The 14,607-nt window shown below is 40.0% G+C and overlaps 1 protein-coding gene across 1 annotated transcript in view; it reads left to right on the forward strand.

The window, feature by feature from the left end:
- The first annotated feature begins 555 nt into the window (after positions 1-555).
- RAB21 (RAB21, member RAS oncogene family) overlaps positions 556-14,607 on the forward strand; it is a 34,606-nt gene continuing 20,554 nt past the window's right edge. Inside the window, exon 1 of the mRNA XM_032295769.1 lies at positions 556-979. Within this exon, the coding sequence (XP_032151660.1) occupies positions 824-979 (156 nt within the window). The 5' untranslated portion in view covers positions 556-823. The remainder of the gene's footprint in view (positions 980-14,607) is intronic.

A 14,607-nucleotide genomic window follows, 5' to 3' on the forward strand; every position in this document is an offset into this window, starting at 1 on the left:
AATGAGAGTAGATAAACACTTAGCAAAGTGTTAATAATTTCCATGGAGCGTGCAGACCCTGGTAAAGGAGTATATTGGTGTTATTAAATACCTAATTTTGTGGGGTGGGGAAATGGAAGGAGCGGGGAAGGATTTGGTGGTCAGAGAAGCGGTTTAAGCTGCGACTTGAAAGATGAGTAGTCGGAGAACTGGGAGAAGCTATGATGTGGGATCCCACAGAGCGAGAGATTCAAGGGCACCTCGGCAGATTTGGTTTACAGTGGCCCTGGTGTGAGAGGTCATTAGCCTTGTGAACATCCCCTTGGCAAAAACGGTGAAGTTCTGCACTTCATTTCCCCAGAGCTGAGCTTGCCTCAAATTTCTGGTTCCTTATTCCCGCAGGCCCCCACCAACTGCGGAGCACAGGTGGCTCGCTGGCAGCGGGGCTTGTAGGCGCTCGACTCACACCCAGCTCCAGCCCGAGAGGCCTCAGAGGCGCCGCCCACGCCCTGGCACGTTCTTCTGGGCCAAGTCGCAGGGGCCGCCCGGGCCGCGGCGCTCACGTGACCCGAAGTGTGACGTAGGAGGAAGGAGACGCCATTAGAGGGAGGCCGAGAGGCATCGTTCTTCGCCTTTCCTCCGGTGCCTGACGTGGTGGACTGGGCCCTTCATTCTCGGACTTTCCCTCGGCCCTGCCAGGCCTCGTCCGAGGAGGCAGTGGGGACAGCGCCCGGGTCGGCGGGACCGGGGCTGGGGGCTGAGCCGGCGGTGGTTGTGAAGACGCTGCCGCGGCTGTGGGGAGGGCGGCGCGACACTCGGGCTCGGGCGGCCGGGAAGCGACGGGATGGCTGCGGCCGGCGGCAGCGGGGCGGCGGCGGCGGCGGGCCGAGCCTACTCGTTCAAGGTGGTGCTGCTGGGGGAAGGCTGCGTGGGGAAGACGTCGCTGGTGCTGCGCTACTGCGAGAACAAGTTTAACGACAAGCACATCACCACTCTGCAGGTGCGGACCTCGTGGAGCGGGAGGGGGCGCCTCGGGGCCCCTAACCCTCCGGGGCTGGGGAAACTTTGCCGCCGGGACTCCTGGATCTAGGCAGGCATATCTCAGGCCTGTCATCTCCGCCTTCCGGTTACCTTTTCGAATTCGCCCCGGGGACTCTCCAGGTCGGGGCACTCTGTAGACGTGAGGACAGGCTGTTGGGAGGGAAGTGGAAGGGCCCCAAAAAGTCCCCAGTACCCCCGTGGTGACTGCGCACGTTGTGGTCCCCATCCGTGGGCTAGCTTTTCCCTTTTGCTGCACTTCCGCCTGGGCCCTAGATGTCTTTAGCGTTGCAGTCTCCAAATGTTAGCTCCTTTTCTTTCTTTCGGAATTAGGAACTTAGCTGCGGATTTGATTTTGCGAACTAGGTGATTTGTAACTTCAGCGCTTACTGATGACTAAGTGTTTATGCAAGTTCCATTTTGTCCTGAGTAACAGGAATGGCAAAAGAGCCATCTCTGGAGGCTTTTTGAAATGACCGCTTGCCCAGGCGTGTTACGCAGTTTCATTGCAGCCTGCGTGGGTCTGACTTGTGGGTCAGTCATATTCTGCGAGGTCTGTTGACCCACGTTGAAACACCATGTGAATACTGGCCAACAATTGTTCCCCAGACTAAAAGCCGCTGCTGTTAACTGGTTTCTTTACCTGGAATAAAAGGCCGGCTTTCTTCTGCATGTACATTGGAAAGGTGTTAAAATGTGATCATTTATTGAGAGTAAAACCAGGCCTTTAAGGGAGTTGTACTCACCCCAGTCTCCCAAAGAAGTCAGTTTTCATGTATTAGAAGAAATTTATCCTACTAATTTGACCTATCAATTTGGTCAAAGGCAGTAAAATCTAGTAGACTTTTGAGCCTGATTGTCCAGGTTCGTATATCACCTTCATCCATTTAGCTGACTGTGTTATACTGGGTAATTACTTAACCTGTCCGTGCCTAAGTTTCTTCTGTTAAAATGGCCGTAATAGTAGTATCTAGCTCATAGGATTGTTAGGATAAATATACAGAATATTTTATCCTGGTCCAGTGGAAGCTATCTTTAATTACTGTCCCAGTTTGCACAATAGGTCTTAATTAGTAAATGTGTAGTATGTGAGAACATCGATACTACTTAATAGAATGCATAATCTCCTAATTGTTGTGACATTGGATGTTTGATGCTATTATTAAACTACTGAGTCTAGAATTTACAAGACGCTCTGGCTCTGATTCCATGTTCTATTTTTACTCCTCTGTTTTTACTCCTATGTAAAGCATATCTGAAAAAGTGAGTGTCAGGAAATTGCATTTTAAAACAATCCTTGTACCAGAGCACTAACCAAGTTTTAATAGTGGATTGTTATTGTTCAGTGTCATTAGTGAGAGCCTTGTGTTTTAGATCAAAAAAATTCACTGGACAAATATGTAGGATCGTTTGGAAGTTTAGAGATTTACTTAGGTAAAATAGTAAAAATAGCTAACATTTAATAAGTTCTTACTGTGCTGATTCTTTTGCTTGCTTTCTGTCATTTAATTCTTATCACACCCTGTGAAGTGGATAGTTTAGTGGATAGCCCCATTTTACAGGTGAGGAAATAGGTTTAGTTGAGTAATTTGCTGGCAGTAATATTACCACAAGTCAATAGTGCAGAAGTATCCAAGCTCGAATTTGAACCCCTGTCTGACTTCAGATTTTGAGCAATTAAAGCACACTACTTCTGGATATTGGCGAACAACCCATCTAGTGTTTTCCTTTATGCAAAGATCTAAGATAAAAGAAAATTATTGTAATTGAGATCTTAATGTTTTTTTCAAAAGACAATTTGAGTCTCGTCCTGTCACCCAGGCTGAAGTGCAGTGATCTCCACTCACTGCAGTCTCCACCTCCTGGATTCAAGTGATTCTCTTGCATCAGCCTCCCAAGAAACTGGGATTATAGGCGGGCACCACCAGGCCTGGCTAATTTTTTTGTGTTTTTTGTAGAGATGGGGTTTCACCATGTTGGCCAGGCAGGTCTTGAACTCCTGACCTCGGGTGATTTGCCCACCTTGGCCTCCCAAAGTGCCGAAATTACAGGCGTGAGCCACTGCGCCTGGCCATACCCCTTCAACTTAAAAATTATACTTCCGTTATAAATTTCTCAAACATTCTTGAAGCTAAAAACAGAGTAAGGATTTTTAACTATATGAAAAGCCACTGCACTCTTACACAGGGGAGGATGAATTTATAGAAGATATCCAGTATTAATATCTGAATTATAGAATTTAGGATTTTGTCGTACACCAATTTATATAAACAGCAATGTGTCTAATCTCTTTCAGAGATATCAGTTCACCTCATCTTAACAGTTTTTCAGAGGAGTTTGATTTATATGATTTGTAAGACACAACTTTGTATCCTTTTAATTTGCGAATGGAAAAGAAATCATGTCAGAATAGGAGAGGAAGAGTTTACCTTCTTTCTTGTCAACAGACTACCTGTCTCTCTAAACTACTTTGTATTTTATAAAGGGCATTCTCATACATTTCAAAGAATTGCAGGACTGACAGGAATTTAGGATAGTTTATGTATGGTTCGCTATTTGGGGTTTTTAATAGTTGAGTCAAGTGATTGTCCATTTTTTTTTTAACATCTTGGAAGTGACATGAACTGGTACTATGGAAAGTGGAAAGGTCACTATGTCCTAAGGTGGCCCATTTCATTTTTTTTTTTCTTTTTGAGACCGAGTCACACTGTCACCCAGGCTGGAGTGCAGTGGCATGATCTCAGCTCACTGCAACCTCTGCCTCCTGGATTCAAGTGATTCTGCTGCCTCAGCTTCTTGAGTAGCTGGGCGCATGTCACCATGCCTAGCTAATTTTTGTGTGTTAAATAGAGTTGGGGGGGGTCGCCATGTTGGCTAGGCTGGTCTTGAACTCCTGACCTCAGGTGATCCACCCACCTCGGCCTCCCAAAATGGTGGGATTACAGGTGTGAGCCACCGCGCCTGGTCCCATTTCACTTTTAGCTAGGTCTAACTTCTAATAAATTTTTCTGTATATAAAGCCAAAATCTGTTTCCCTGTAGTTTCCAGTCCTGATTCTGCCCTCTGAATCTTGGTGTCTCGTATGACATCCCTTCTGATAGTTGAAGATAGCTATCTTGTCTTCTCTTGGGTAAACAGCTCTAGTTCCCTTAACTGGATCTCCAGTGACAGTGACATCATTTTAAATCCTTTCACTTTTTTTTTTTTCTTTTGGAAGCACAGTCTTCTCTGTTTCTCAGGCTGGAGTGCAGTGGCACTATCATAGCTCCCTGCAACCTCAAACTCCTGGGCTCAAGTAATCCTTCCACCTCAGCCTCCAAGTAGCTGGGACCACAGGTGTGTGCCACCATGCCTGGCTAATTTTTTTTAATTTTTAGTAGAGTTGAGGTTTTGCTATGGTGCCCAGGCTAGTCTAGAACTTCTGAGCTCAAGCAATCTTCCCACCTTGGCCTCCTGAAATGCTGGAATTACAGGTATGAGCTACTGTGCCTGGCCCCTCCACTATTTTGATGTCTCTTCTAGATACTATTTAATCATTGCCCTTATTAAAGAATGATGCCTTCAGCTGTAGAAATAATTCCAGGTGTTGTGGTTTGAACCGAACAGAGAAGTGCAGGCTGTTACCTCTCCTGTTGAGAGTTCTTTTCCAACACTGAAGTAGAAAAGATTCTCTGAGCTTTCGGGGAAGCTCTCACTTTGATAAATATTGAATTTGCTGTCAACTGAAACATCTTAGTCTTATAAAGCTTCAAAGAAATGGTCATTATTTGTATCTCTCAAATTCTCTTTTCTTTGGTATGGTAGTTTAGCGTTTTCTTTTGTTTCTAAAGTACTTGACCCATTAAAGTTGGCTTTGGTAGATTTGCTCCAGTAGTTAAGCCTGTTAATGTCCTTTTGAATTTTGATTCTGTATTTCATGAAACACTGGGCTCCTGTGGGCCAGGCACTGGCTTGGGTCCTGGACATAGAAAGCTTAAGGTGTGGAAGCTACTGTCTGGATTAGCTACTTTTTAACTTTGTCATCTGAAGATTTTGGTAACAATTCCTTTAATGCTCTCAACAGATCATTAATAAAGACTGAAAGAAAGCAGGGAGAGAGACGGCCAAGTACAAAGCTCTTCAGCAAGTCTTCCTGCAGTCCAGTGATGCATGACCAGAAGTGCAATTTTCTGTAGACATATAGAATCTTAGGGAGGGGCTTTTTTGGGCCATGCATGGGCCACAGGCTATCCCCTCCTCCTTCCCTTGAGTGAGAAACAGTTATTAATGGAGTACTGTACATATTAATGATAATGGAAGACTGACCACTATGAACTACTAGTGGACACAAATCCCTTAATACAATGTAAACAGTTACTCCAGCATTGAAGTTCTCCTTTTTGCCCAGGTCACATCTGTCTTGCCCACAAGGTTATCATGAGATGTTTTGTCAGATTCTTGCAGAAGACAAGATATGCTGTGTTTCTGCCATGCTCAGAACTATTAAAAGGCCATATAATGTGGTGAAAAGAGAAAGGACTTTGAAGTTAGTCTGGGGTTTGAATTCTAACTCCCACTTCATAGCCATCGTGATCCTGACAGAATATTCTAATGCCTGTAAGCGAGCTCCTTTACTATAAAATGGGAGTGCCTTACTCGTAGGACTTTATGTGGAATACACAGACAGTCATCATAGGTAAAGCTCCTAGCACAGACCCTGGCACATATTTGTTTAATAAATGTTTGCTGTTAAATGAATAGATGGTGCTGGATTTATGTTTTTCTTTCATGGTAATTCAGTCAAAAAATAATGGGATTTTCACATGAATTATTTTGAGAGCTCATGCTGTCTCTGAAGGGTCATTGCATTTTAAAATTGCTTATAGATTAGACAAATGTTTTAAAACAAATCCATTCTAGTGTTTTCACTGAGAGTGACATTTCTGGAATTCACTTTTTTTTTTTTTTTTTTTTAATTGTGACATTTGCCATACTTTGGTGTTTTATTATGGCTTTTTCCAGAGCTGCTCCAAGATTACTGATAGGTATAGAGTAATTCTGTAGGTAAGCTCTCTGAACTTGTATGGAATCCCCAAACTCCCTCGTGTGATTTCCTCGCTGATTTGAGGCTTTGATAAACTTGGCAGAAATACGAAAGACAATTGGAGTGAGGGAGTTACTGCTGTTTCTCTGGAACTCTGAAGGCAACACTATTGAATCTATGCAGTTAAATTCAAGAAATATTTATTTTATATTTGGTATATGTCAAACATTGTATTAGCTGGGGAATATAAAGATGAGCAAGATACTTTATCAGTTACCTTTCTTGATTTTATTCTTAAAGGATTGTGCCATTTTGGTTGTAACCACTTCCTCAATGTGGTGTGTCCTCTTTATATCTGTGCTTCTGGGTTAGGTAACCCTTTTTTTCCCTTATTGAAGGTGCTTATTGAAGATTATACATTCTAATTTAAGTGCCTTATATCACTTTTGACTAATTTCCTCTGTAAAAAGTGACATTGTTTATAATCAGGACCAACAGTTCTCTTTCTTTTTAGAGCCCCACCTATAGAATTCTGCCTGCCTTCTGAAGTCTAGGATAGGTGACTGGGTGATTATGATTAGCAAAGTAGTGCTGTAAGGTTGGCTGGGCATGTAGTATCCTGACAGTTTGGGAAATGAGGAAACTAAGACTTGGATTGGCTGGGTGTGGTGGCTCACACCTATATCCCATGCTTTGTTGGATGAGGTGGGAGGATCGCTTGAGGTCACAAGTTCAAGACCAGCATGGGTAACATAGCAAGACTCCATCTCTAGTTTAAAAAAAAAAAAAATTAGCTGGGCATGGTGGTGTACACTCATATTCCTAGGTACTCAGGAGGCTGAGGCTGGTGGATCATTTGAGCTTTAGAGGTTGAGGCTGCAGTGAGCTATGATTGTGCTACCGCACTCCAGCTAGGTGACAGACCCTGTCTCCTAAAAAATAGAAAAGCCTTGAATTAAATTTCCAAGGTCCCACAAATAGAAATGGTGTGCCAGCCTGGGCATAGTGGCTCACACCTGTAATCCCTGCACTTTGAGAGGTATAGATGGGAGGATATCTTGAGCACAGGAGTTTAAGACCAACCTGGGCAACATAGTGAGACCTTGTCTTTAAAAAATAAAAATAAAAGGGCCAGGCATGGTGGCTCACACCTGTAATCCAAGACTTTGGGAGGCCGAAGTGAGTAGATCACCTGAGGTCGGGAGTTCAAGACCAGCCTGGTCAACATGGTGAAATTCCGTCTCTACAAAAATTAACTGGGTATGATGGCGGGTACCTGTAATCCCAGCTGCTCGGGAGGTTAAGGGAGGAGAATCACTTGAACCCAGGAGGCAGAGGTTGCAGTGAACCAATGTGCCATTGCAATCCAGCCTAGGTGAGGCCCTGTCTCAAAAAGATAAAAAATAAATAAATTTAAAAAATAGAAATGTGTAGCATATTTTTCTTAAGCCTAGTCTACTACTTTTTAAACGTAAATTTATTTTATTTTTGTTTCAAGACACTCGGCTTTTACTTATTTATTTTTTAAATGCACTTTAACCTGAGCAACACTTGGCATTCAGGTTCTAGAAGTGTTTTTACACTTTGTGTCATAGTCTTAGTCTAGGAATCTTGGTATCATTGTACAAAGAATATTTTGAATGTTCAAAATGTTTTCTAAGTATCCTGAAAGCCACATCACTGTTGATTTAGGCAATTTATTATAATATCTTTGTAATCAATACAATGATTTATTTTTGAAGTTCTTTTTAAAAATCTTTTCCCCATTCTATATATGTGTATATATATTTTTTGAGACAGTCTTACTCTTGTCACCCAGGCTGGAGAGCAATGGATGCAATCTTGGCTTATTGCAACCTCTGTCTTCTGAGTATAAGTGATTCTCTTGCTTCAGCCTCCTGAGTAGCTGGGATTACAGGTGCCCGCCACCATGCCTAGCTAATTTTTGTTTTTTTTTTTTTTTTTTGTATTTTTAGTAGAGTTGGAGTTTCACCATATTGGCCAGTCTGGTCTCAAACTCCTAACCTGTTGTGAGCCACCATGCCTGGCCTAGCTTAGTTTTCTGATAGCTAATTTTTATTGCCTTGCTAGAGAGGGCTAATTTTATAAATTAACCTGCCTGAATGCTGTCATGTCTTAAATCTGAAAGTGGTAATGCTTTATTCATTTATTTTTTATTTTATTTTAAAAATTGACAAATAATTGTACATTATTCTTTACATACTTGAGTCTGCACCAGTGTTAGCGACTAGCAAGAATATTTATTTTGCATTCTCTCCCTCTCTCTCTCTCTCTGTGTCTCTCTCTCTCTCTCTCTCTCTCTCTCTCTCTCTCTCTCTCTCTCTCATACACTCCCCCACACCAGGCCCCCAATTAATGAAGTCTTTTGAATTTACTAGATACTAGATTAAGCCAGGAAAGTATTTGTTGACAATGTAGTTACTATGTAGCTTTCAACAGATACCTTATAATTGTTACATACTACTTTAGGTGGTTTGCTTTGCCAGGAGATTAGTTAGCAAGCACAGCAAATGATTTGGCTAACAAAGAACCAAAAAATTGATTAAACTAGTTATGAAAAGAATTTGGCAGATACATTTTTCCCTATTATTCCTTTCTTATAATCCTATTTTGCTTTTTTTAAAATTCATTTTTAATTTCTTTCCTCTTCCCTGTGATTACCTGGAGATTTTTTTTTTTTAATAGCATTTTCTTTTTTTTATTATCCACTATGATTTCCGGTAAGATGTTGGTTAAACAAGAATCAACATACAAATTACAGATGAGAACCTGAGCTAGTAAGACTGTTAATTTTTTAATACCGCTAAAGCATAGAAGATGAAACAATTGGGATTAGAAGAAGTACTCATGCAATAACTCAGGATTTGAAGGACGTGGGGTGGAAAATGTGCCATTAGTTAGATCCTTGCTACTAACACTTTGTGCTTACCCTGAGAATATTTGGAGAGGTTAGGGTCCAGGAACGCTTACTGTCCAAGTGGAGGAGTGCCAAGTTAAGAAATATGTGTATGTTCTAGAATAGTAGCTTTGTGCAATGGAAAAAGCATTGTGGAGTCAGACAGGCTTCCACCCACTGCAGCACCCAGTTGAGTTGTCTGACCTTCCGTGAGTCACTGTATTATTATTTTTTTAAATCAGGTTCACAGCTGTAAAGTAAGGCTAATTATCTACTTCACAGTGTTGTTGAAACATTCATTGAAAAAGCCCAAGCACAGTGCTTAGCCCACATGGTGTTTTTCATACCCCTTCCTATAGTCCTGGAACCTTTTGAATTGCTATCATTTAATGTCACTCTCCCTCCTTCCCTTTTTAGACTGGGGGTTCTTTACTGAGAAGTTGCCAGGCATTTGTAAATCTCTTGGAAGTGCGTGGGAATTGTTTTTAGTATGTATGTAGGAGCAGTTTTTGGAGAAGTGAGTAGGTTCATGGCTTTCTTCATATTCTTAAAGAAGTTTGTAATTACTTCCCCCATTCTCACTACCATGCAATAGAATTAAGAACCACTGCTCCAGAGTAATTATTATAATTACAGTGGTATCTCAGTAGTCCAGCCAAATTAAGTGTGCCTAGTAAAGGTGATTTAAAAAGAAATTTCAGCCTTTTGATTGTTCGCTGCTATCTTTTTTATAAATTTTTATTTTTATTTCAATAGTTTTTGGGGGACAGGTGGTTTTTTGTTAACATGGTTAATTTCTTTAGTGGTGATTTCTAAGATTTTGGCGCACCCATCACCCGAGCTGTGTATACCGTATTCAGTATGTAGGCTTTTATCTCATACCCCGCTCCAAACCTTCCTCGAGTACCCAAAGTTCATGATATCATGAACTCTTGTTTTTTTTTTTAAACAGAGTCTTGCTCTGTTGCCCAGGCTGGAGTGCAGTGGCACGATCTCGCCTCACTGCAACCTCTGCCTCCTTGGTTCAAGGAATTCTCCTGCCTCAGTGTCCTGAGTAGCTGGGATTACAGGCGTATGCCCCCATCCTGAGCTAATTTTTGTATCTTTTTAGTAGAGTTGGGGTTTCACCATGTTGGCCAGGCTGGTCTTAAACTCCTGACTTTGTGATCTGCCCACCTTGGCCTCCCAAAATGCTGGGATTACAGGTATGAGCCACTGTGCCTGGCCATTGTATTATTATATATTCCTCATAGCTTAGCTCTCACTTATAACTGAGAACGTACAATATTTGGTTTTCCATTCTTGAGCTACTTCACTTAGAAAAATGGTCTCCAGCTCCATCCAAGTTGCTGTAAAAGACATTATTTCATTCCTTTTTATGACTGAGTAGTTTTCTATGGTGTATATATATACCACATTTTCTTTATTCACTTCTTGGTTGATAGACACTCAGGTTGCCTCCATATCTTTGCAGTTGTGAATTGTGCTGTAATAAACATACGTGTGCATGTGTCTTTTTCATATGTCTACTTCTTTTCTTTTGGGTACTCAGTAGTACTGGATCAAATGATGGTTATATAATACTTTTAATTCTTTAAGTAATCTCCTTACTGTTTTTCTTAGTGGTTGTTCTAGTTTATATTCACACTATTAGTGCAGAAGTGTTCCCCTTTTATCACATCCACACCAACATCTATTGTTATTTTGGCTTTTTAATTTTGGCCATTCTTGCAGGAGTAAAGGGTATCTTATTGTGATTTTAATTTGCATTTCCCTGATAATTAGTCATGTTGAGCATTTTTTCATATGTTTGTTGGCTGTTTGTATATCTTCTTTTGAGAATTGTCTTTTCATGTCCTTTGCCCACTTTTTAATGGGATCTTTTTTTTTTTTTTTCTTGCTGATATATTTGAGTTCCTTGTAGATTCTGGATATTAGTCCTTTGTTGGATGCTTAGTTTGCAAACATTTTCTCCCTCTCTGTGGGTTGTGTGTTTACTCTGCTGATTATTTCTTTTGCTGTGCAGAAGCTTTTTAGTTTAATTAGGTCCCATTTATTCATTTTTGTTTTTGTTGCATTTGCTTTTGGGGTATTAGTCATGAATTCTTTGCCTAAGCCAGTGTCTAGAAGAGCTTTTCCAATGTTATCTTCTAGAATTTTTATGGTTTCAGGTCTTAGATTTAAGTCTTTGATCCATCTTAAGTTGTATTTTGTATAAGGTAAGAGATGAGGATCCAGTTTTATTCTTCTACATGTGGCTTGCCAGTTTTCCCAGCACCATTTATTAAATAGGCCGTCTTTTCCCAAATTTCTGTTTTATTTGCTTTGTCAAAGATCAGGTGGGAGTATTTGACTTTTTTTCTGGGTACTCTCTCTTGTTTCATTGGTGTATGTGCCTATTTTTATACTTGTTTGCTGCTTTCTTGATGTTTCAGCTTTCTTCTTAAATATATCAATAATTTTACTCTTTAAAAAATAGTTTTTCTAAAAGTTTTTTAAAAAGAAAGAAAATGTCTATAAAATATTAAAAACTTAGAATTTCTATAAAACGAGATCATTTACAAAATAGAAGAAATCTTTCCATAGAGCAGGGCTTAAGGTTTTCATTATGATGGAAAAAAAAATTTACTAGAGATCCTTTGATAAGCTTTACTAGTGCATCATATCTCTGAGTTAAAATAATTTGATCAATAAGGAAACTTAGAAGCATATCTCCTACTAAATTGAGTTATACCTGCATTGATTTACCTGGGCACATTGTAGATCTGTTTATCTATAATAACAGCATTTGACTGTCTATTGTGGGCAGGGTACTATGACTTTCCCCTTTTCTTCCACAAGAGAAGAGGCATTAGAGAGTTCAGATCTCAGTCAGGAAAGTATGATGGCATAGTGGTTATGATTAATGTCTGAAGCCAAACTGCCTGGAATTTCAAGTGGCACTATGTCACTTACTGTGTGACCTTGGGCAAGATATTTACCTTCCTTATGCCTCATTTTCCACATCTGTAATACATGGACAATAATCTCTGACTCACAGGTTGTTATCGGCACCTGAGAATTAAATGAATTAATATTTGAGAAGCTCTTAGAACACTACCCATTTCATTGTAAGCACTGTGAAAATGTAAAATTTTCACAGTGGAAAATGAAGAGATAATTTATACTATAAGATAGTATAAGCTGCAGTAAATGGATAGTCGATTCCCTAAAATTCTTCAGGATAGAAAGATTTAGTGTGCATTGCATGCATGAATATAAGAGAACATGAAAATTCAAGGAAAAAGAGCTGTATTTAGATAGGTAGAATTCAGATAGAGAACAGATTAGGCCCAAATTTGAGGGGAATTTTCTGAACAGAAGAATTAAATAGGATGTAAAAAAAGCCAAATAAGATGGAGAATAAGTAAAGAAATATTGGAAGCCATCCTAGAAGGTAGATGTGTACGCATTGTGCAAGTCTCTGGATATAAAGATAAGGCTTTGAGACTTATAATTGTAGATGTGGGCTCCCTAACTTTATAAAGAAGAAGCTTATGAATGATTTTGTGAAAAGTGCATAGCACAGTACTTGGCAGAAAATAAGTTTTAATAAATGTTGGCTACTATTAGCAACAGTAATAGAAATGACTATGTAGTGTTTTACTGCATGGATGGGCTATTTTTTGAATTTTTAACTAATTACCCATTAATGAACACAGATAATTTCATTGATTTTGTTTTTCCACATAATGAATGTTGTGATGTGTACTCTTTCTGTAAAAGTGTTTTTTGTATCCGTGGTTCCTTAGGGGAGACTTAATTCTGTCCTTTAAACTTGCCATGGGAGGGTGTTGGGAAATTTCAGAGGGGATGTTAGAAAAGAAATGAGGGAGCTTTACCAGCTCTGATGCACTCCCTTCTGCTGAGAAATCTCTGCAACACTCATGATAGAAAGGTTATGATATTAGCTGTCAGCAGGGATGTTTAAGGTTGCTTATTAAAAATGATAACCTATTAGGGAACCCTTCTCTGAGTTAGAAGTTTTGTTTTGTTTTTAATCAGGGAAGCTTTGGGAAGATAATGGCATGCAGAGCAGAGTGTGAGGTGAACCAGAGGTATTTATGTTATAACATAATAAAAGACTGGTGGTCATAGACCCCAGAGGAAATATGAAGACAAGGCTTGGTAGATTTTGAAGGTATATGAACTGACAAGGGCTTAAGAAGATACTTCTAAGGTTCTAAACTTCAATGAGAAAGTCAATGTGATCAGAATACTAAAGTCAGAATGAAAATCCAATTTTGGGGAGAAGATTGGTTCAGTCTTACATGTGTTTGAAAAAGAGGCATTTAAGTTGACCTACCCGTTAAATATTTGGATAGGATTCAGAGTTACTTTTTTTTTTCGTGTGGCATTGATACTGAAACCATGAAAATGACTGAGTTCAAATAAATTACATAGCTAGTATGTGGCAAAGCTGAGATTCACATCCACAGATTCTGCTCCAAAGTTTATATTCTTAGCTCCTATGCTGGCATGAATGGGAGAAGTAATTTGTTCTCATAACCTATATTTGCTCTTCTCATATTTCAGGTTACTTTGCTGTTTTGGCATTTAATTTATTTTTCCCCTTTTCTGTATAATTTTTATTTACTGCAATATCGTCATGATATCTTGGGCCTTGAAGGCAGACATACGTGGGTTTGGAACCCAGCTCTGCCATTTATATTTATCTGTGGGCTCCTTAGTTAATCACTGCATCCAGTGGCCTTTTCTTAGTTCTAATTTTCCATGGTGTGTCCATGGCAAAAAGACCTTCCTGAAATCTAGGTTTCTTATTCTTCAGTAATTTACCATCCTGGCCTTTTATCTGTTTCACCTTTTCTGCACTTTCTTCTATATAAATACACCTAAATGTGACTATCTCTACATAGGTCTGAACTCAGCTCCCTATTCCTTTTTTTAAAACATGTCAGCTGACTCTGGATTCTGGATATATTTCCTCTTCAGTAACTCTTGGTTCTGTTCTTTCTTTCTATCGTCATTGTCTTAGTTCAGACCTCCTCCCTGCCTTCCCCTACCCCCAATTTTGTAATAGCATTCTTTCTACCTATCTTTTCTAGTCCAACCTCCCTTCCTATCCCAGGGTCATTCTCTTAAAATATAGATCTATTTCCCCATTGCTTGAAACCATTCAGTGATTCTCCATTGTCAGTAGTCCTGTTTTTTCACACAGTTATTCTTTAGGATGAATTAGGTGTTTTTCTAGGGAAAAAAGGTTTAGTGCTATACAGAAGAAACTTGGGAAAAAAGAGTTAAGTGAATTTGGGAAGTGCCTGTATAAATGCAGTCAGCTAGCCTTCCTTTTGGCAGCATCCTAATGCACTAATGTGCATTGTTAATGTACAAAGATCAATAAATAGCATTTCCTAAGTATACCTGGTGTGTGTGTGTGTGTGTGTGTGTGTGTGTGTGTGTGTGTGTGTGTGTCTAAATTCATGTCTGGTGTCTTAGAACAGGTTTTATTGAGACCCACAAGATAAAGTCCATCTATGTAGTCTCATCTCTGTCTTGACCATACCCACTTGGAATTCCCCTTGGGATGGGGTCATGTGTTTGAGGCTTCAGTGGCTTCACTCATCTATCAGGAAAAACCGCTACTGCTCTA

The sequence above is a fragment of the Sapajus apella genome, unplaced genomic scaffold (assembly GCF_009761245.1).
Source record: "Sapajus apella isolate SASKATOON/1434 unplaced genomic scaffold, GSC_monkey_1.0 scaffold2, whole genome shotgun sequence".
In the NCBI taxonomy this organism is placed as follows: domain Eukaryota; kingdom Metazoa; phylum Chordata; class Mammalia; order Primates; family Cebidae; genus Sapajus; species Sapajus apella.